Source organism: Nicotiana tomentosiformis, chromosome 4 (assembly GCF_000390325.3).
Source record: "Nicotiana tomentosiformis chromosome 4, ASM39032v3, whole genome shotgun sequence".
Lineage (NCBI taxonomy): Eukaryota > Viridiplantae > Streptophyta > Magnoliopsida > Solanales > Solanaceae > Nicotiana > Nicotiana tomentosiformis.
Genome location: NC_090815.1, coordinates 54,674,192 through 54,694,488, shown reverse-complemented (window position 1 = coordinate 54,694,488; position 20,297 = coordinate 54,674,192). Strand labels below are relative to the sequence as shown.

At 43.0% G+C, this 20,297-nt stretch overlaps 3 protein-coding genes across 3 annotated transcripts; 1 reads left to right on the top strand and 2 right to left on the bottom strand.

The window, feature by feature from the left end:
• Positions 1 to 1,041: 1,041 nt before the first annotated feature.
• On the bottom strand, positions 1,042 to 1,509 carry LOC138910631 (uncharacterized). The gene has a single exon (XM_070201851.1). It carries the CDS (start codon positions 1,507 to 1,509, stop codon positions 1,042 to 1,044), a length of 468 nt encoding a protein of 155 aa, XP_070057952.1.
• Positions 1,510 to 4,102: 2,593 nt separating this feature from the next.
• Positions 4,103 to 4,609, bottom strand: LOC138909719 (uncharacterized). Its single transcript, XM_070200931.1, has 2 exons — positions 4,310 to 4,609; positions 4,103 to 4,216 (listed from the first exon to the last, which is right to left on the bottom strand). The coding sequence occupies exons 1-2, from the start codon at positions 4,607 to 4,609 to the stop codon at positions 4,103 to 4,105; spliced, it is 414 nt and encodes a 137-aa protein (XP_070057032.1).
• Positions 4,610 to 16,346: 11,737 nt separating this feature from the next.
• LOC138909718 (uncharacterized) lies at positions 16,347 to 18,934 on the top strand. Its single transcript, XM_070200930.1, has 2 exons — positions 16,347 to 17,231; positions 18,887 to 18,934. The coding sequence occupies exons 1-2, from the start codon at positions 16,347 to 16,349 to the stop codon at positions 18,932 to 18,934; spliced, it is 933 nt and encodes a 310-aa protein (XP_070057031.1).
• The last annotated feature ends 1,363 nt before the right edge of the window (positions 18,935 to 20,297 follow it).

Here is a 20,297-nt window from a genome sequence, read left to right as displayed (position 1 = left end):
GTAGGGGAAGGCAGTGCTTAGCCTTATGCAAGATGGGAGACAATGCTTAGTCTTATGCAAGAGGAGGCAGGGCTTAGCCTCATGCAAGATGGGAGACAATGCTTAGTCTCATGCAATAGGAGACAGTGCTTAGTCTCATGCAGTTGAAGAGGCAGGGCTTAGCCTTATGAAAAATAGGAGACAATGCTTAGTCTCATGCGATTAAGGAGGCAGGGCTTAGCCTCATGCAAAATAGGAGACAATGCTTAGTGTCGTGCAATAGGAAAGGCAGAGCTTAGCATTATGCACGGAAAGGCAATGCTTAGCCTTAAGCAGGAAAAGGAAATGAGTGATAGCAGAGTATTTCTTAGCTGGAGATATGTTTGCATTTGGCAGCTTTGTCGTTATGAAGATAGTGATTCCGAGATGTGCCCGAATTTGAGAATATTTCTTGTTCCTGCATCCAAAGGACAATCGTAAGTCTTACGGGGGAAGGTTGGTTCGTGCATCCGCCTGCCTGCTTTGCTTTCCTTTGCTCTGTATCGAAGTCCTGCTTGAGTTACCACGGGTAGCATCTGGCTGTTTCATAAAAATAAAGTTTTCGAAAAATGTGCGTGAATATGATATTAGTATGCAATATCGGATAAATTAGATGAACCAATAACTGTGACATTATCAGAGACATTGCGACCTTCTTGCCATAGAATTTTGAGGGTCCTCCTCAAAATTTTACCCCATTTATCTAGACGAATTTCTGGCTATTCTGCATACGGTGTCGTTGGCTGAGCTTGCCCCGGAATTTTGAGGGTCCTCCTCAAAATTCTACCCCAATTTTCGATTATGGGGAAAATGAAAATTTTATTGAATTGTGACCGAACCCACAGGGCTGCCTACGTATCCCCTCTTAGATGGGAATCAGGTCAAGCGTAGTTCAGTTACATCATAAGAAGAAATGCAAACAGTTTAAACATAGTATCTTTTGACTGCATCTGTGTTGATAGGCTTTGGCCAAATTTCTCCATCCATTTCTGCGAGTATGAGTGCTCCTCCTGTTAGTACCCTCTAAACCATATAAGGCCCTTGCCAGTTGGGTGAGAATTTTCCTTTGGCTTCATCCTGATGTGGAAAGATCCGTTTCAGCACCAGCTGCTCTGGTGCGAACTGTCTAGGTTTGAACCTTTTGTTTAAAGCTCTGGACATTCTATTCTGATAAAGCTGACCATGACACAATGCATTCATTCTTTTCCCATCTATTAGGGCTAATTGCTCATAGCGGCTCCTTATCCATTCTGCGTCACTGAGTTCAGCTTCTTGTATAATTCTCAAAGAAGGAATTTCTACCTCGGCGGGGATGACGACTTCAGTACCATAGACCAATAGGTAAGGAATTGCCCCGGTTGACGTGCGGTCTGTGGTCTGGTACCCCAATAAGGCAAATGGTAACCTTTCGTGCCATTGCTTGTGGTTGTCTACCATCTTCCTCAGTATTTTCTTGATATTCTTATTTGCGGCCTCCACGGCTCCATTCATTTGGGGCCGGTATGCTGTGGAGTTCCTGTGCTTGATTTTGAAGGTCTCGCAGATGGCTTTGATTAGATCACTATTGAGATTATCGGCATTGTCAGTGATGATGGATTCTGGAACCCCGAATCGGCAAATAATTCGATCTCTGACAAAATCTGTGACGACTTTCTTGGTTACAGCTTTGTAGGATGCAGCTTAGAAACACTTTGTGAAGTAGTCTATGGCCAGTAAAATGAACCTGTGCCTATTTGAAGCGGCGGGCTCGATTGGTCCAATGACGTCCATTCCCCAAGCGGCAAAAGGCCAAGGTGCACTCGTTGCATTGAGTTCATTTGGCGGCACCCGTATCATATCTATGTGTATTTGGCACTAATGACATTTCTGTACATACCTGATGCAGTCTGTTTCCATAGTCATCCAAAAATAACCTGCCCTCAGTATCTTCTTAGCTAAAGCGAAACCATTCATGTGTGGTCCGCAAATTCCAGAGTGTATCTCTTCGAGCAGTTTGGAATCTTCCTTGGCATCAACACACCGTAATAATCCTAAGTCTAGAGTCCTTCTGTACATAATCCCTCCACTTTGGAAGAAATGTTTGGACAATCTTCGGAGCGTGCATTTTTTAGTATGATTTGCATGCTCTGGGTACTCTCCTTTTGCCAAGTACTCCTTGATATCATGGAACCATGGATTCCCATCTGCTTCTTCTTCAACATGAGCGCAGTAAGCCTGATGATTATGAATCCTTACCGGAATGGGGTCGATGAAATTTTTGTCCGAATGTTGTATCATGGAGGACAAAGTGGCCAATGCGTCTGCGAACTCATTCTGGATTCTCGGGACATGTCTAAACTCTATCTTCGTGAACCTCTTCATCATCTCTTGCATATGATATAAATATGGTAATATCTTGGTATTCTTTGTAGCCCATTCTCCCTGCACCTGATGTACCAGCAGATCTGAATTGTCAATTATCAGTAATTCTTGGATATTCATGTCAATGGCCAAATTGAGCCCCAATATGCAAGCCTCATATTCTGCCATATTATTGGTGCACGGAAATCTGAGTTTCGTGGATACCGGATAATTTTGACCTATTTTTGACACCAAGACGGCTCTAATACCCACTCCTTTGAAGTTTGCAACTCCATCGAAAAACATTCTCCACCCGTCGTAGGCTTCGGCGATATCTTCTCCTACGAATGATACTTCTTCATCAGGAAAATACATTTTTAATTGTTCGTATTCTCCTCCTACGGGATTTTCCGCAAGGTGATCCGCTAATGCTTGTCCCTTAACTGCCTTCTGAGTCACATAGACTATGTTGAATTCACTCAACAATATCTGCCATTTTGCAAACTTCCCTGTAGGCATGGGTTCCTGGAAGATGTACTTCAGAGGGTCCATCCTTGATATGAGATATGTGGTATAGGCACAGAAGTAGTGCCTCAGAATTCTGCAGTAGTGATAGAATGGATATCTGAGCAGGGGTTTTGTTCAAATGATCAACCACAGAATACTCCCTTGCTTGCACATTTCTCCAAAGATCATCCGGGTCGGTTTCAATGATAGGCTGCTTGGAAGAGGCTTCTTCACTTGTTCCCCCCAAATGCTCGGGCGTGTAAACCCTACCAGTTCTGGTCATACCTTGTGCTACACCAGTTTCTTCCATTTTCCCCTTTCCTTTCCTTCTTGCTTCTACAACATAATCCCATGGTATAGCTTTAGACTTATAAGACAATGTAGGTGCTACCATCACGGTGAAGGGTGTTGTTACTTCAACCTCAAATGGAGTTGGTGCAGCTACCTCAACTTCAATTGGTGCCTGAGTTTGTACCATGACAGGTGTGAGAGTGACTGGAGATGTTTTAGGATTATCCCCTTCTCAAATGAGTCCAATTGACCCCTCTGAGTCCCATTCTTCATCGGTCTCTATCATGTTTACCCCTCCGCCTCTGTGATCCGGGAGAGGATTGTTACGGACATTGGGTGCAACCTCCTTTGCCTGTATGACTTTGGTGTCAATTAATGTCTGAATCTTATCCTTCAAAGTACGACACTCATCAATAGTATGACCTTTCATGCCTGAGTGATAGGCACATGTCTTATTTGGATTGACCCGTTGAGAAGAATTTTCCATGTCAATAGCGGGAATGGGAGTGATATAACCGGCAACCTTCAGTCTCTCGTACAATTGGTCTATAGGTTCAGCAATTGGGGTGTATTGTCTGGGTGGTCTGCGGTCAAAATTTGGTCTAGGTTTTTGGTAGTTTTGGCGGGCTGGTGGTGAGTGGTAGTATGCGGGTTGGGTGTTATAGGTATGGTAAATGGTAGCAGGTTGTTGGTATCTGGGAGGTGAAGGCTGATATGTGGTGGAGGTGTTTGGTATGTGAGAGGAGACTTCGGACCTTGGGCTACCATTACTTCACCTACTTCTTTCTTCTTGGAGATACCTCCTAACTGCAAGGCCTTATTTGTAGCTTGGAGTGCTTCAAAATTTGTCACCATTCCGCTTTTGATCCCTTCTTCTATTCTCTCTCCCAACTTGATGATATCAGTGGTTTTCAATAAACATCAATCTTTCGTAGTATTGCGGATCCTAAGCTCTGACGAAGAACTTATTCATCTGCTCTTCTTCTAGTGCTGGCTTTACTTTTGCAGCTTCAGACCTCCACCGAGTAGCATACTCGCAGAAAGTTTCCGTTGGCTTCTTCTTGAGATTTTGAATATAGAAAACGTCTGGTACATTTTCTGTGTTAAACCTGAACCGATCCATGAAATCTGATGCCATGCCTATGCAATTAACCCATTTCTTTGGGTTCTGACTGATGTACCAAGACAGGGCGTCTCCAGTGAGGCTTCTTATGAACAACTTCATTCGGATTCTTTCATCCCTGCCAACTCCTACAAGCTTGTCACAATATGTTCTCAAATGCACCTTCGGATCACCTATTCCGTCAAACATCTCGAACTTGGGAGGTTTGTAACCCTTCGGTAGTTCTACGTCTGGCTGAATACACAAATCTTCATAGTTCAAACCCTGAATGCCTTTAACCCCTTCGACACCCTGGACTCGGCTTGTGAGCTTCTTAAGTTCCTCTGCCATATTCTTGATGAGCAGGTCCTTCTCGGCAGATTCTGGTGTGTATAGGGTTTGTTGAGTGGGGTGAGGTAGAGTTTCTACGTATATGGGGCTACTTTGGTGGATACCGGGATTTGGATATAGTGATGATCATTGGTTGAGTTCTGCGGATCGGGGGTAGGTTGCGGTGTATTTTGAGGAGTATGGTAGGTAGTAGTTTGTGGATACTGAGTCGGAAGATGTTGGTGTTGAGGAGGAGTTGGCACTGGTGGAGGGTTAGGATTTTGAGGAGGTGTGGCATATTGATGAGGTGCGGGAGGGTTTTGTGGATGTTGGTTTGGTGTGTTTTGAGGAGGTGCTGGGTTTTGGGTGTTCTGTTAGTTAATATCTGGGACATTTAAGGAGAGGGAGAGGTTTGTCAAGTTGTGGACATGCTCAAGTTCCCCTTGCAATTCTAGTATTTTCTGCTACAACCGTAGAACCAAATCATTTTGTGCCGGAGTACGCCGACCATCTGAAGTTTCAACATTTTTCGCATGCGTAGTGTTATCTTTCCTGATACCACTCATGTCATCCATCTTAGACTTTCCCTTACTTTTAGGATCACTTAGAGGAGGAGGAGGTGGAGGGCCTCTGGATCTGGTATGATACGCTGATGATGCCAGTATGCAAGAACCAACCTTAGGGGATGGGAATAATCAAAACAAAGAAAAGCAAAAAGGTAAACAAGTCAGTAGGGGATTTTGGAAGGATATTTGCAGTATTTAAACATGTATTGCAGAATTATAAATTCGCGTCCTAATTTTGCGGACCTCATTGTGCCTGAGGTAGGCCTAGCGACACATAGATTTGGAGAAACTTGATGCCGATAACTGCCCCATTTCATTAATCTAATAAATAGATCAAACCTCTAAAATGACAATAATTAAAAGAGTTGCTAGAGGCATTTGCCTTATTACAATCAATTTCTAAAATGACTCTAGAAAAGCAAATAAACAACAATTCTATTCTATTTGGTCTCGGAGGAACCCTCTCCAAGCTTGGCCTTCTTGGCCCTATCGATCAGATTCCCCAGGTCGCGTATGTCCAGCGGCAGATACGCCCTTGCTAGCTGTCCTCCTCCGTTGCCCTCTGCATTCTGAGAATCCACGATCCTTTTCCTCGTCTTCCCTTCAAGTTCCATCAGACCCTGCTCTAAGTACTCCAACCTCTCTGTTGATTTTGCAGCAACTTCCCTCCATTCATTGACTGATTCCATGTCTATCTTGTGTTGTTCCAAATGTCTTGCTTCAGACTCAAGGATTCTCTTGCGCAACCTCTTGTATTTTACTTGTGCTTCAGCAGCATCGTCTATGACCCTGTTTCCTCGATCGATCTTTGGCTCGACTTCTCCTGCTATGTCATCATCCAACCATGATAGGTAGAAATACACATGACCGGCGTGGTACCGATCTGGTTCGATGGTATCCTTTTCCACAATAATCTCCAGATGCCACATGTGTTGGGCCTCACGCTTGAATGGAATGGCACCACCCTGAAAGTCTGCTTTGTAGTGAACCATCTTAGAAACTTGCGGTATGACTTATTTTCTCCCAACCTGTCTCATGACCCTGATAGGAGCATAAGGATAGATACCCCAGAACCCGATCAGCACTAAGTGAGGAACATCCTTGGACCTGATGATGAACTCGCTAGTAGGGAACCACTCAAACATCCAATGGACCTTGTCATCAGTCAAATTGCTAAATAAGTGTACCCAATCCACGGCGTTTTCCGATTGTGCAAACCTGTCTGGGATGAAAGTCATTCTTTTTGGATGGTGAAAGGTTATGTTGTCATTCCATGGTCACTGCGGAAATTCCTGACGGTACTGTCCTCTTTGAAGATGCTCCAACAACCATATTTGCAGTAACAAATTACAACACTCAAAATGTCTGAATCCCTTCTTACAACGGTCCAATGCTCAATATATCTCTACCATGATCATTGGGATAATAGTGTAAGTCTGTCCCTCAATCCCTTCCATTAAGGTCTTGGTAACCATAGCCAAACGAGTGAGAATCTTGTCTCCTTGAATTGGAAATACTATCATACCCAGAAAACACACGATGAACACAAAAACCCGACGATGAGTCCAGCCCAGGGAAGTGATGGCAAACTCATCATGATAGATACGGTAGGATGTTTTGTGCCCATAACGCTCGTAGAGGAAGTCAAAAGGTATGTAGGACTTCTTCAGGCAGACTAACTCGTCATTCTTTCTAAGACCCATCATTTTCAGAAATCCCCTAGAAGTACGATTTTCCGGTACCAGCAGACCAGGGCTATCCCAGGGTAGCCGGGCAAAACCTCCTATTTCCTCAAGAAGGGGAGTCATCTCTATGTTACCAAAACGGAAAACAACCCTCTTTTCATCCCAGAACATAGTAGAGGCCTCGATCAGTACATTGTTTGGCTGAATGTCCAGCAAAGAAGGTAAATTTCCAAGAATTCTTTTCACATGGTTCTTGTCGCTTGGCGAGAGATTTTCCCACCAGTCTAGCAATAAAGGTGAGATACTTCGGACCATGCCGAACCTGGGGACTTTATGCCTCATTTTTGCAAAACAAATAAAGTTAGCCCTTTTCCCGTCCGAGTTTGACTACTTACACATTAATGATTAGCATATCGGCATGTTTTCTCCAAATAATGCATATATCATGATCGTGCCCGTTGGGATTATGGAAATCCCGATGGACTTTGGACAAGGCTTTCCTTAGAGACTTATTATGCGGACAACATTCTAACTCATGGTAGGTTTGGACATGACGCATGCACAGTTAACATCAGAGTAGGGTTTTCTATAGAAGTCTAGACCGGTACCCTCAAGCGGACAACTTGAGAGGGAAAGGCATGGAACCGTCGACAGCACCGCTGATCGACTAGTTTTACCGCAAATAAGCCTTTCCAAATTTAAAAAGGGTAATATAGGAAGAGCACGAACACTCATCAAGTGCCGCTATGGTATTAATTGTGCACGAGTGGAATATGATGCAGAGCATGTAATTATGCAAAAAATAAAACAACACCTTGTCAAGTATTTTGCATGATGAAAGCGATAAATGCGGTATTTAATAAATGTAAAGATAGGAAAGAAAGAAAAACAAAGAAGGAGTTAGCTCGCATAATGGAAAAATTATAATAAAGCAGTAAAAGGGGTAGGGATTGGGAAAGACATAAAGATTGAAGCCAGCGAACAAGGTTAAACAAAAAGTAGCATGTAAATTCATGTAAAAGGGAAAATAGGGAAGGGGGTGTGCATGTAGCAAATAAACGGTGAATTTGAGCATAAAATAATAAAGACACGCTTATCGAGGGAGACTAATTCACACAGACCAAGTTTATTATGGTTAGAGCCTAAGGATATCCCCAGCAGAGTCGCCATGCTGTCGAGCCCCTTTCTCTCGCGAAATCGGGTTTCGACGTTGACAACTCTTTTAAAAGGAAGGGTTATTAAAAGAGAGAGTCGCCACCTAACGGATTGAGGTGCGTTAGGGCACCTATTTGCAAATGACTCATGTTTACTAGTTTGCGTCACCAAAGATTGGGTAAGGGCTAAAATTACCTTGAGGAGAAGGTGTTAGGAACTCCTCGAGGTCCACAACGGTGGGTCCCGGCCGAACTCAAATCATGTGAATTAGTCTAAAAAGAAACAATTTGGACAAAGAAAGAACTATTTTAATAGGAATGGGGGGGTCCTATGTTTTTAGCCTAAAGGATCACCCCGTGCAACATAAATAATACTTCGTAACTCCCTCAAGACGGGGTGTTACTCATATTATTCAGCGGGCACAGACTATCATCTTCTGCTACCTGATTACTATCTTTAAGTTATTTACCTAAAGCACTCTATTTGATTCTAAGTCGTACCCTATGCGTGCACTACCCGTCCTATGACTATGGTCCAGGAGGCATTTGGACCTCTATTTCAGGGTAGTTCTAGACCTTAACTTAGGTTGCTCAAAAGGAGAAAACTAGGCGACATACAAAAAATAGTTAGGACTTTCAAATAGAAACAAGTATGGGCTCAAGTTACCCTCCGCATTTAGACATCAAATGCACGCCAAACTGATTAGCATTAACAGATTTTATTAATTACAAAATCCTATAGGTCGGATATCTATGTGATAAAACCAGTTTCTTAGTGCAATTATTAGAACCTACAAAGTTCGCCTACTGATTTTAGCATAATATGATTAAGCCTACCAGCATGGTATCTAAGTGTTTTGTGCGATAGTAAATAGTAGCCAGTCACAGAAACAGACCTAAAATTATTCGTTTTAATCCTACAGGCATGTTTTCTAGTGAGGATAGCAGCACAGTAAATAGGCATAAATAACAATTAAACAGATTCAGGCGTGCATTCTATAACTTGATCCAGTTTGAATCCTATAGGCATGATTTCTATAATCTGAACAGTTTTGAATCCTATAGACATGATTTCTACAATTTGAATAGTTTTTGAATACTATAGACATGATTTCTATAATCTGAACGAAACAGTATGCAAGCAGGAATTCACACACACATCGGACCATACCATTTCTATAGGCATGGTTTGTAACGGAACATAATTGAGCCAAACATTGAGCCTATGGACATGGTTGCTAACACATAATGACTGAACACAATAAGGCACTTAGAAGCATGATTTCTAACATATAACATCCAACATCACAACATCAACCCTATAGGCAGGATTTCTACCCCCACTTTATAGCAAGTATAAAGTAAGAACCCTTTCCCATTTTTACTAATACCCCAGAATTGTTATTACAAATAATTATTATAGACCAAAATTTAATGAATGAATTACAAGGTAATTAAAACTATAGGGAGCCTACGGCAGGCCCAAATACACCTGGACAGGCCAGGCCTTCAACTTACAGTAGTTCCAAAAGCCCATGTTCATAGATACATAATAACTAGTAGTGAATGATTCACCCATATTTCAAGGATAAGCATACAGAACCCAAATCTCTAGTGTGTCAGAGTTCCCAAGGGCTTCAGAAACCCAGGGCAGTGCTCACACTAGAGAAAATTATCAGAAACAGTTCAAGGAAGACTAGGGACCAAATCCTAGTGTGTCCGAGTTCACAAGGGCCTCACATGAACCCTGAGCAGTGCTCACACTAGGGAGACTAGAGGACAGAACCTAAATAGCTTTGGCTTTCAGCCAGCAAAGAATGAGGATTCAGGAGAGTAGGATGGGATTAGGGGATACACTTAAGGACAGAATCACATGTAGAGCATATACAAACAAATAGCAAACATATTTGAACCTAAGCATACTTAATCAAGTTTTTAAGAATTAACAAAGTCACATGCTAATAAGGCCAGTTCATAAACATATTCACAGTGATAACAGAGACTTCAGATCCGGCTAAGTCATAGAAAGAAAACACATTGATTAGCAGTAGGAACTGATTAAGACAATCTAGTAGAGGTATCATAACATAGTGAGAACAGAACTAAACACGCCGTAACAAGTTCAACAAACAAACATTATAAATCTGTTAAGGCACACATCTATACATAACTAAAGAGGTATGAAAGCATGTTTAACTCTAAAAGATAGTCCTTAAAAACAAAGAATTAGGCAAATTTCATTAATCAATTCAAACTAAGTTCTACATGTCTTAACTACAAGTAATAGCATTTAGGGTAACATGGCCTAATGGCAGTAACACATTGAGCAAATAATCATAATGAAAGGGCAGAAGATTCAATAACTTACCAGTTAAGATGAACAGGGAAAAGGAATCCAACAGTATAGCAAATAGCACCAAACGAAAGCAAAAAAAAGATTTCTGGCCTTGGCTTTCAGCCGGCCAAGAATCAAAACACAGAATATTATTACTCAATATAGAGCAAGAGTACACAGCTTTTGGTATATAGTAGTCAAAAGGCCTTTTTGAACTCTGAATCTTCTTCTTTTTTTTCAAAGGGGAGTGGGGAGGGGTTTAAATAGTGTAGAGATTAGAGCATAGAAATAGCTAATTTAAATACTAAAGGCAAGAACTTAAATCAGTAAAATTGAACCGTAAATTTTAGGTAAAAATACACAAAAATGGCAGAAAAATAAGGCAAAGAATCACGTAGGCATATAATGAACAGACAAGAGATTATTATAAAAAGGAATACTGAATCGAACCAGATTTGGTTCAAGTAAAAGGGTCTGAAACCCTAAGTTAGGTAAGTGACGGGAATCGACAAAATAAGCAGATTCGCAAGTAATAGAATGAATATAGACGGAAAAATGCTAGAACTCAGAGTTTGAACCAGTTTAGGTTCAAATCAAAGAAAAATACGGAACCCTAACCTTTAGGGTTTAGTGCGAATCAACGAGCTTTGAGAGAATCGTATCAAAATAACGTGCTTGGAGTCAAGGTTGTCTAGATTCAAGAGACAAATATAGATTTGGATAGAACCAAAGTGGGGTACTTTCCATATCTAGGCAAGTACCTAAGTCACTCCGTAACATAGCACCAAATAAGGGAAAACACTGAAATGGCAAGGGAATAGGGAAAGAATCCCATTAGGAACGGGATTTGGGGGGATTTGGGTGATGCGGCGAAATTAGGGTTCATCAATAGAGGGGAAATAAGGGCGGAGGGTTTAGGGAAATTAGGGTTAGGGTAGAGAGGAGGGAGATATAAGGAAAGGGGTTGGTTATTTATGGGTAGTTGATCATCTTTGATCAACAGCCGAGATTTAAACGGACTGGGATCGGGTTTTAATGAATGGGTAAGGGTAATTGGGTTAGGAGTATTGGGCTTGGGCTGATTTGGGTAGTTTTGGGTAGCCTTAGGTCCGAAATTAATTTAAATAATGGGGCCAAATTTTAAATACCCAAATTTAACCAATAAAATAATTTGTAAAAATAATAGATAAATAATAAAAATATCATTTGAGCATAAAAATGATTAAAAACAAATATTCAACATTATAAAAATATAAAAAGGTTATTTGTGTATAAATAAAGTAATTATAAGTACATATAGGCTATTTTTGCAAAAATATGCAACTTTAGACTTTAAAATGCAAATGTAATTATAACAAATATACTAAAAATATTTAAAACCTAATATGGGTGTAAATGATGAGTTTAGATGATAAAATCATCATAAAAAATATTTTTAAGGAAATTAATGGTTATTTATATAATAAAAATACAGAAATAAATTGATTTAAAGCCTTTAAAAATTATGGAAAATTATGAAAATACTTGTAGATGCTTGTAAATCAAATGATGATGCATATGCACTATTTTGAAAGTATATATATATATATATATATATATATATATATATATATATATATATATATATATGAGGGAAAAACTAAGTATCAACACCTACAACAACAGCTACCAGTCGAGCATTCAGATGGCTCCCTATGAGGCATTATATGGTAGGCGGTGCCGGTCACTAATTGGGTGGTTCGAACTGGGAGAGGCTCGTTGTTGGGCACAGACTTAGTACAGGATACCTTGGATAAGGTCAAGATTATTCAGGATCGACTTCGCATAGCTCAGTCCATGCAGAAGAGTTATGCCGACCGTAGAGTTCATGATGTTGCATTCATGGTCGGAGAGAGAGTGTTACTTCGGGTATCACCCATGAAGGGTGTAATGAGGTTCGGAAAGAAGGGCAAGTTGAGCCCTAGGTATATCGGACCTTTTGAGATTCTGGAGAGAGTAAGAGAGGTGGCTTACAGGCTTGCATTGCCACCTAGTTTAGCAGTTGTTCATCCGGTATTTCACGTGTCCATGCTTCGAAAGTATCACGGCGATCCGTCCCATGTGTTAGATTTCAGCTCTTTCCAGTTGGACAAGGATTTGACTTACGAGGAGGAGCCAGTGGCTATTTTAGCCCGGCAAGTTCTCCAGTTGAAATCAAAGAGTTACCCTTCAGTTCGAGTGCAGTGGAGAGGTCAGCCTATTGAGGCAGCTACTTGGGAGTCCGAGTCCGATATGCGGAGTAGATATCCCCACCTTTTCACCAGCCCAGGTACTTTTCTATGTCCGTTCAAGGACGAACGGTTGTTTTAGAGGTGGAGAATGTAATGACCCAAAAGGTCATCTTATGTTTTAGAACTCGAATCTGCGCTCTTAAGCCTTAAAAATCTCATTTTTACCCTCCTCGATTTGCGTGCGCAGTTCGGGCATGTTTCTGAAAAGCTTTTATGTTAAAAATTGATAAAAATAAGAATTTATGCCTTAAACAGGCCCGGATCCATGTTTTGACTGTCCCGGTGGGTCCGTATCAAATTATGGGACCTGGGCGTATGTCCGGAATCGAATTCGAAGGTCCCTAGCTCAAGTTATGAATTTTTGATGAAACTTAAATGTCTAAAAATTTATTGTTTTTAAGAATTGATTGATATTTGGCATTATTAGTGCCGGGTCCGTATTCTGGTTCCGAAGCCCGGTACAGGTTCATTATGATATTTAAGACTTGTTTGTGAAATTTGATGAGAAACGGACTTGATTTGACGTGATTCGGACGTCCAGTTGAGAAGATATGAATTTTAAAGTGTTCTTGAGAATTTCATTTGATTTGGTGCTAAATTCAGAGTTCTAGGTGTTATTTTGGCGATTTTATCGCGCGAGCAGGTCCGTATGATATTTTTAGACTTGTGTGTATATTTGGTTTGGAGCCTCGAGAGCTCGGGTGAGTTTCGGATAGGCCACGGGATGTTTTTGGACTTGGGAAAAATCTGATTTTCGGCAGATTCTGGTGTCTGGCATATCCTTCTTCGTGTTCGCAAAGATCCTCTCGCGAACGCGAAGAGTAAACTGGTGAAGCTAAGACTTCTTCTTCGCAAACGTGAAGGCCTGGTCGCGAACGCGAAGTGACGGGGGATTTACCCTTCGCGAACGCGACAGGATCATCACGAGCGCGAAGCACTTGAGGACCTAGGAGAGGATTGGTCGTTCCTTCATCGCGAACGCGAGCAATGTCTCACGAACGCGAAGGCCTGGGGGGAGTAACCATCGCGAATGCGAGCAGGGTCTCGCGAACACGAAGGCTTCGCAGCCATTATCCTTCGCGAATGCGACAGTGGCCTCGCGAACGCGATGCACACTGTCGCCCAGTGCATAAAACAGAATCAAACACGGGTTTAAGCCATTTCTTCAACATTTTTCAAGAACCAAATGGGTAGAGACGATTTTCAAGAGTCATTCTCTTCCCCAAAGTGTTGGTAAGTGATTCTAAACCATTTTCTTTCAATTACCCATTTTATTTTATGAATTATCAACTTAAATCTAGAGTTTTCATGGTAGAATTAGGGGTTAGGGTAGAAACTAGGGATTTCGAAAATTTGAGAATTTAGACCTCAATTTGAGGTCGGATTCAAAAATCAATTATATATTCGGGCTCGGGGTAAATGGGTAAATATATTTTGGTCCGAACCTCGGGTTTTGACCAAGCGGGCCCGGGGTCGATTTTTCGACTTTTTTGGAGGAAATTTTGGGAAATTTAATTTATGCAATATAATTGATTTCTTTAGCAATATTTGATATTATTGAGTCATTTTGAATAGATACGAGTGGTTTGGAGGTGAATTCTAAAGAAAAAGCTGTGATTGAGAATTGAGTGGCCTTCGGAATAAGGTAAGTGTTGTGTCTAACCCTGACTTGAGGGAATTAGGAACCTTAGATTATTTGCTAAGTGAAATTCATGTGCGCGGCATATATGTGAGGTGACGAGTACTTATGTGCCGCCAATTTACCTGTATTCCATGTTTCTTCCATTTTCTTATATTGTCTCTTTCCTATGCCTAATTGCTACATGTTTATACTAGTGTTGTTAAATCGATCGTCATTATCATGGTTACGGAATTTCTGTTGGTAATCGAGTATTCATTTAAAAGTTGAGATTTATATTGTGGAACCAAATGTTGAAGTAAGGTTTGTACTTGTTATTCTATCTCCCTGTTGTTATTTATGCATTGCATTATGATAAGGGAGAGTGTTAATGCACGAAGGGTGATGCCGTGCCATATTGTGAGTGCTAATGCACGAAGGGTGATGCCGTTCCATATTGTGAGTGTTAATGCACGAAGGGTGATGTCGTGCCATATTGTGAGTGTAAAAGCACGAAGGGTAATGTCGTGCCATGATATGAGAGTAAATGCACGAAGGGTGATGTTGTGCTGCTTCTATCAATTTTATGGTGAGATTGAGAGTTAAAGCATGAAGGATGATGTCGTGCATTTTTCCTTTACTGTATTCACTATTCCTGTTGATTCATGGTATATTGACTGCTCCGGTGATCATTCTATTGTAGTTCTTTATCTTGTATTCCCCTCAGTATGTTCCCATCCCGACATTTCCTGTTTAGTTCTTCATTTATGTTATTTGTATATACATTGTTAAATTGTACAGGTTGATTTATAGGTGCCTTGCCTTAGCCTCATCACTACTTCATCGAGGTTAGGCTCGACACTTACCAGTACATGGGGTCGGTTGTACTGATACTGCACTCTGCACTTTCTGTGCAGATTTTGATACCGCTCGGGTTGATCGAGATTTTGCTATTAGTCCACTGTCCGGAGACTCAAGGTAGATCTGTAAGCATTCACAGACCTTGGAGTCCCCATCTATCTTTTCTGTTCTACTGTTTCTTTCATTCAGACAGTTGTATTTCTTTTAGACTATTACTTGTAGTAAATTCTAGAATGCTCGTGAATTATGACTCTAGATCCGGGTGATAGTAATTAATACAGTTTTATAATATTCCGCACTTATCATATTTTATCTTAGTTAATTATTATTATTTACTGAATGGAAATAAGGAATTGATTTAATAATTTTCTAATGTTGGCTTGCCTAGCAAGTGAAATGTTAGGTGCCATCACGGTCCCGTCGGTGGGAAATTATGGGTCATGACAGTGCAGTTGATGGTATACTAAATTTCCTTCTTCTATTCTCTCATAGATGGTGAGGACGCGTACGGCGGACATTCCAGACCCGGGAGGGGCTGCTTCCCCCGTTGCTAGAGGCCGAGGGAGGGCACCAGCACGAGGTAGGGGACGAGGGCGTCCCAGAGCTATCCTAGTAGCACCACCAACGAATCCAGTGGAGGATCCCATTGTGGAGGAGCAAGGCGAGGTGCCCGCAACAGAGCCAACCCCGGTAGATTTCATGACAGCACCGGGCTTCCAGGAGGTCATGGGCCGTATGCCTCGGTTCATGGATTCTATGACTCAGGCTGGTTTATTTCCAGCAGACCCAGCCACATCCCAAGCGGGAGGGGTAGCACAGACCCCTACTGCTCAGGCTCCTGGGCATGCAGCTGCAGTGTATCAGACTCTAGGTACACTACCAGCGGGTGGGGCCCAGCCAGTTACAGCAGTGGCACCTGAGCCTAGATCGACTGCGGACGGCGATCCGTAGAAGTTATTGGACAGATGGACTAGGTTACACCCTCCTGTCTTCGGAGGAGAGCGCTACGAGGATGCCCAGGATTTCATCGATAGGTGCAGGGACATACTGCACAACATGAGGATACAGGAGTCTCATGAGGTTGACTTCACTACTTTCCATCTGGAGGGTAGGGCCCGTAGATGGTGGTAGTCTTATCTTCTTGGCAGACCAGCGGGTTTTCCTCCCATGACTTGGAGCCAGTTCACACAGCTTTTCCTGGATAGGTATATTCCACCCTCTTAGAGGGAAGAGTTACGGTATCAGTTTAAGCAGCTTGAGCAGGGTCAAATGTCAGTGACCGACTATGAGGCGAGGTTTTCTGAGTTGTCTCGCCATGCACTTATGATACTTCCTATGGACACAGAGAGAGTGCGGAGGTTTGTTGCAGGGATGCACTCCGGTATTAGGGCCAATATGGCCCGAGAGGTTGAGATGTGGACTTCTTACCAACTGGTAGTAGAGATTGCTCGGAGGATTGAGGGCTACCATCAGAGGGGGAGAGAGCAGATGCAGCAGGACAAGAGGGACCGTTTCTCTGGAGAGTTTAGAGGCACCCCGGCTAGGGGCAGAGGTCAATTTGGGAGGGGTCAGCCTAGCACGCCCCCATATTCATCACCACCACCTCCTCGAGGTGCTCCAGCGCACCCCTATTTCAGCGACATGCCAGAGAGTTCTCACCGCCCACCATCCTTCCGGGGTTCTTCCAATGGGTACTCAGGTCACCAAGGGTCTTCCAGCTCCTATTTTAGCGCCATGCCGGAGAGTTCATATCGCCCACTGGCTATTCAGGCTTCTTCCAGTGTGTTGACAGGCCATCAGGGTCGGACATCAGGGCAGCAGATTGCCACACTGAGGGTCTGTTTCAAGTGCGGAGATCCCGGTCACATGAGAAGATTCTGCCCCAGGCTTCAGGGCAAGGCAGTGCAGCAGGGCCAGCAGCCCATGATTTCAGCACTGGCTATCCGGCCACCCAGAGGTAGAGGGCAGGCTGGTAGGGGCCGTCCTAGAGGTGGAGGCCAGGCAGGAGGAGGCCAGTCAGCTACTGTTCAGTCCGGCGGGGGCCAGCCCGCCAGCGCTCCAGCTAGATTCTATGTTTTTCTGGCCAGACCAAATGCATTGGCCTCAGATGCCGTGATCACAGGTATTATTTCTGTATGCGGTAAGGATGCTTCGGTATTATTTGATTCAGGGTCTACCTATTCATATGTGTCCTCTATGTTCGCTCATTTTTTGGATATTCCTCGTGAGTCCTTGGGTACTCCTGTTTATGTGTCCACTCCTGTGGGCGATTCTGTGGTTGTGGATCGGATCTACCGGTCCTGTGTGGTCACATTATGGGGTTACGAGACTAGGGCAGACCTTCTGCTACTTGATATGATCTACTTTGAGGTCATCCTGGGCATGGACTGGTTATCCCCATACCATGCCATCCTTGATTGTCATGCCAAGACTATTACCTTAGCGATGCCAGAATTACCGAGATTGGAGTGGAAGGGTTCTTCGGTTAGTACAGCTAGTCGGGTCATCTCTTTTCTGAAGGCTCGACATATGGTCGAAAAGGGTTGTTTGGATTATCTAGCTTATGTTCGGGACACCACCATAGAGTCTCCGATGATTGATTCAGTGCCAGTAGTCCGGGAGTTCGCCGATGTGTTTCCTTCTGACCTTCCAGGCATGCCGCCAGATCGTGATATTAATTTCCGTATTGATTTGGCTCCAGGCACCCAGCCTGTATCTATCCCACCGTACCGTATGGCTCCGAAAGAATTGAAGGAGCTGAAGGAACAGCTTGAGGAGTTGTTAGTAAAGGGGTTTGTGAGACCAAGTGTATCACCTTGGGGTGCACCAGTGTTATTTGTGAAGAAGAAAGATGGGACTATGCGGATGTGCATTGATTACCGCCAGTTGAACAAGGTTACCATCAAGAACAAGTACCCGCTGCCGCGTATCGATGATTTGTTTGACCAATTGCAGGGTGCTAGGGTGTTTTCTAAGATCGACTTGAGATCGGGGTACCATCAGTTGAAGATTCGGGACTCAGATGTTCCGAAGACTGCCTTCCGTACCAGATATGGTCATTGTGAGTTTCTAGTGATGTCCTTCGGCTTGACTAATACCCCAGCGGCGTTCATGGATTTGATGAACAGAGTGTTTAGGCCTTATATTGATTCCTTTGTTATTGTCTTTATTGATGACATCTTGATTTACTCACGTAGCCTGGGGGAGCACGAGCAACATTTGAGAGTGGTACTTCAGACATTGCGAGAACAGGAGTTATATGCTAAGTTCTCCAAATGTGAGTTTTGGCTAGAGTTTGTGGCATTCTTGGGGCATGTTGTATCAGGAGAGGGTATTAAAGTGGATCCCAAAAAGATTGAGGCAGTTCAGAGTTGGCCTCGTCCTACTTTGGCGACTAAGATCAGGAGATTCTTGGGGTTCGCAGGCTATTTTCGCCGGTATGTGGAGGGCTTTTCATCCATTGCAGCACCTTTGACTAGATTGACCCAGAAGAATGCCCCATTTTGTTGGTCCGACGATTGTGAGGCGAGCTTTCATAAGCTCAAGATAGCCTTGACTACAACACCGGTTTTAGTGTTGCCTTCTGGTTCGGGGATGTATACTGTGTATTGCGACGCTTCACGCGTTGGCTTGGATTGTGTATTGATGCAGGAGGGGCGAGTTATTGTATATGCTTCATGTCTACTGAAGCCCCATGAGAAGAATTATCTTGTGCATGATTTGGAGTTAGCCGCGATTGTTCATGCTCTTAAGATATGGAGGCATTATCTATATGGAGTGTCATGTGAGGTTTAATCTAATCATCGCAGCTTACAATATTTGTTCAAGCAAAGGGATCTCAATTTGAGGTAGCGTAGATGGCTCGAGTTATTGAAGGATTATGACATCACCATGTGTGATGTCATAAGCAAAGGGATTACTGAAGGATTATGACATCACCATGAGTTACTGAAGGATTATTGTTCAAGAAAAGGGATCTCAAGCACGGTGTGCCTGTTTCCATCATATCAGATAGAGGCCCTCAGTTCACTTCACATTTCTGGAGAGCCGTACAGAGTGAGTTGGGGACCCGTCTAGAGCTCAGCACAGCGTTTCATCCACAGACCGACGGGCAGTCAGAGCGGACAGTTCAGATATTGGAGGACATGCTCAGAGCATGTGTAATTGACTTTGGGGGATAGTGGGATCAGTTTTTGCCTTTGGCTGAGTTTGCTTACAATAACAGTTATCAGTCCAGCTTCGAGATGGCCCCATTTAAGGCTTTATATGGTCGGCGATGTCGTTCTCCTATCGGGTGGTTTGAGCCCGGTGAGGCTAGGTTATATGGTACTGATCTGGTGAAGGATGCCTTGGAAAAGGTAAAGTTGATTCAGGAGCAACTTCGCATAGCACAGTCCAGACAGAAGAGTTACGCAGATCAGAAGGCACGTGACGTATCATTTATGGTAGGAAAGAAGGTTCTCTTGAAAGTCTCACCGATGAAGGGTATTATGAGATTCAGAAAGAAGGGCAAGTTGAGCCCAAGGTTTATAGGCCCATTTGAGGTATTGAGGCGAGTTGGGAAAGTTGCTTATGAGCTTACTTTACCTCCCAGCCTATCAGGGGTTCATCCAGTTTTTCACGTGTCTATGCTCCGGAGATATCATGCCGACCTATCATATGTGTTAGACTTCAGCACTATTCAGCTTGATAAGAGCTTGGGTTATGAGGAGGAGCCAGTTGCCATTGTTGCTAGACAGGATCGCCAGTTGAGATCCAAGAGAATTTCTACGGTAAAGGTTCAGTGGAGGGGCCAACCAGTGAAAGAGGCGACCTGGGAGTCCGAGGAGGACATGCGGAGCAGATATCCACATTTATTCAGCACTTCAGGTATGAATCTAAACCTGTTCGAGGACGAACGTTTGTTTAAGAGGTGGAGAATATAACGACCCGACCGGTCGTTTTGTTTTCTAGAACCCTGTTTCCCTAAATAAGACTTCTCGTACATACTTTTACTGTTTCATGACTTGCGGGGATGGTTGGTTCGGGATTTGGAAGAGTCTAGGTGGGAATCGGAACCCTTGGTTCCTTAAAGTTGGCTTAAAAGGCCAAGTTTGACTTCGGTCAACATTTTTAGCAAACGACCTTGGAATTGGGATCTGACGGTTCCAATAGGTTCATATGATGATTTCGGACTTGGGCGTATGTTCGAATCGGGTTTTGGATGACCCGGGAGCGTTT

Bases quoted from the DNA above. Each gene is read 5' to 3' on its own strand.
- LOC138909719 (XM_070200931.1), bottom strand. From the start codon at position 4,609: ATGGCAGAGGAACTTAAGAAGCTCACAAGCCGAGTCCAGGGTGTCGAA. The intron at 4,217-4,309 runs GTTAATTGCATA...CAAAATCTCAAG, and splicing joins GTCAGAACCCAAAGAAATGG to AAGAAGCCAACGGAAACTTT.
- LOC138910631 (XM_070201851.1), bottom strand. From the start codon at position 1,509: ATGAATGGAGCCGTGGAGGCCGCAAATAAGAATATCAAGAAAATACTG.
- LOC138909718 (XM_070200930.1), top strand. From the start codon at position 16,347: ATGTCAGTGACCGACTATGAGGCGAGGTTTTCTGAGTTGTCTCGCCAT. The intron at 17,232-18,886 runs GTATTATTTGAT...TAATCATCGCAG, and splicing joins TATGCGGTAAGGATGCTTCG to CTTACAATATTTGTTCAAGC.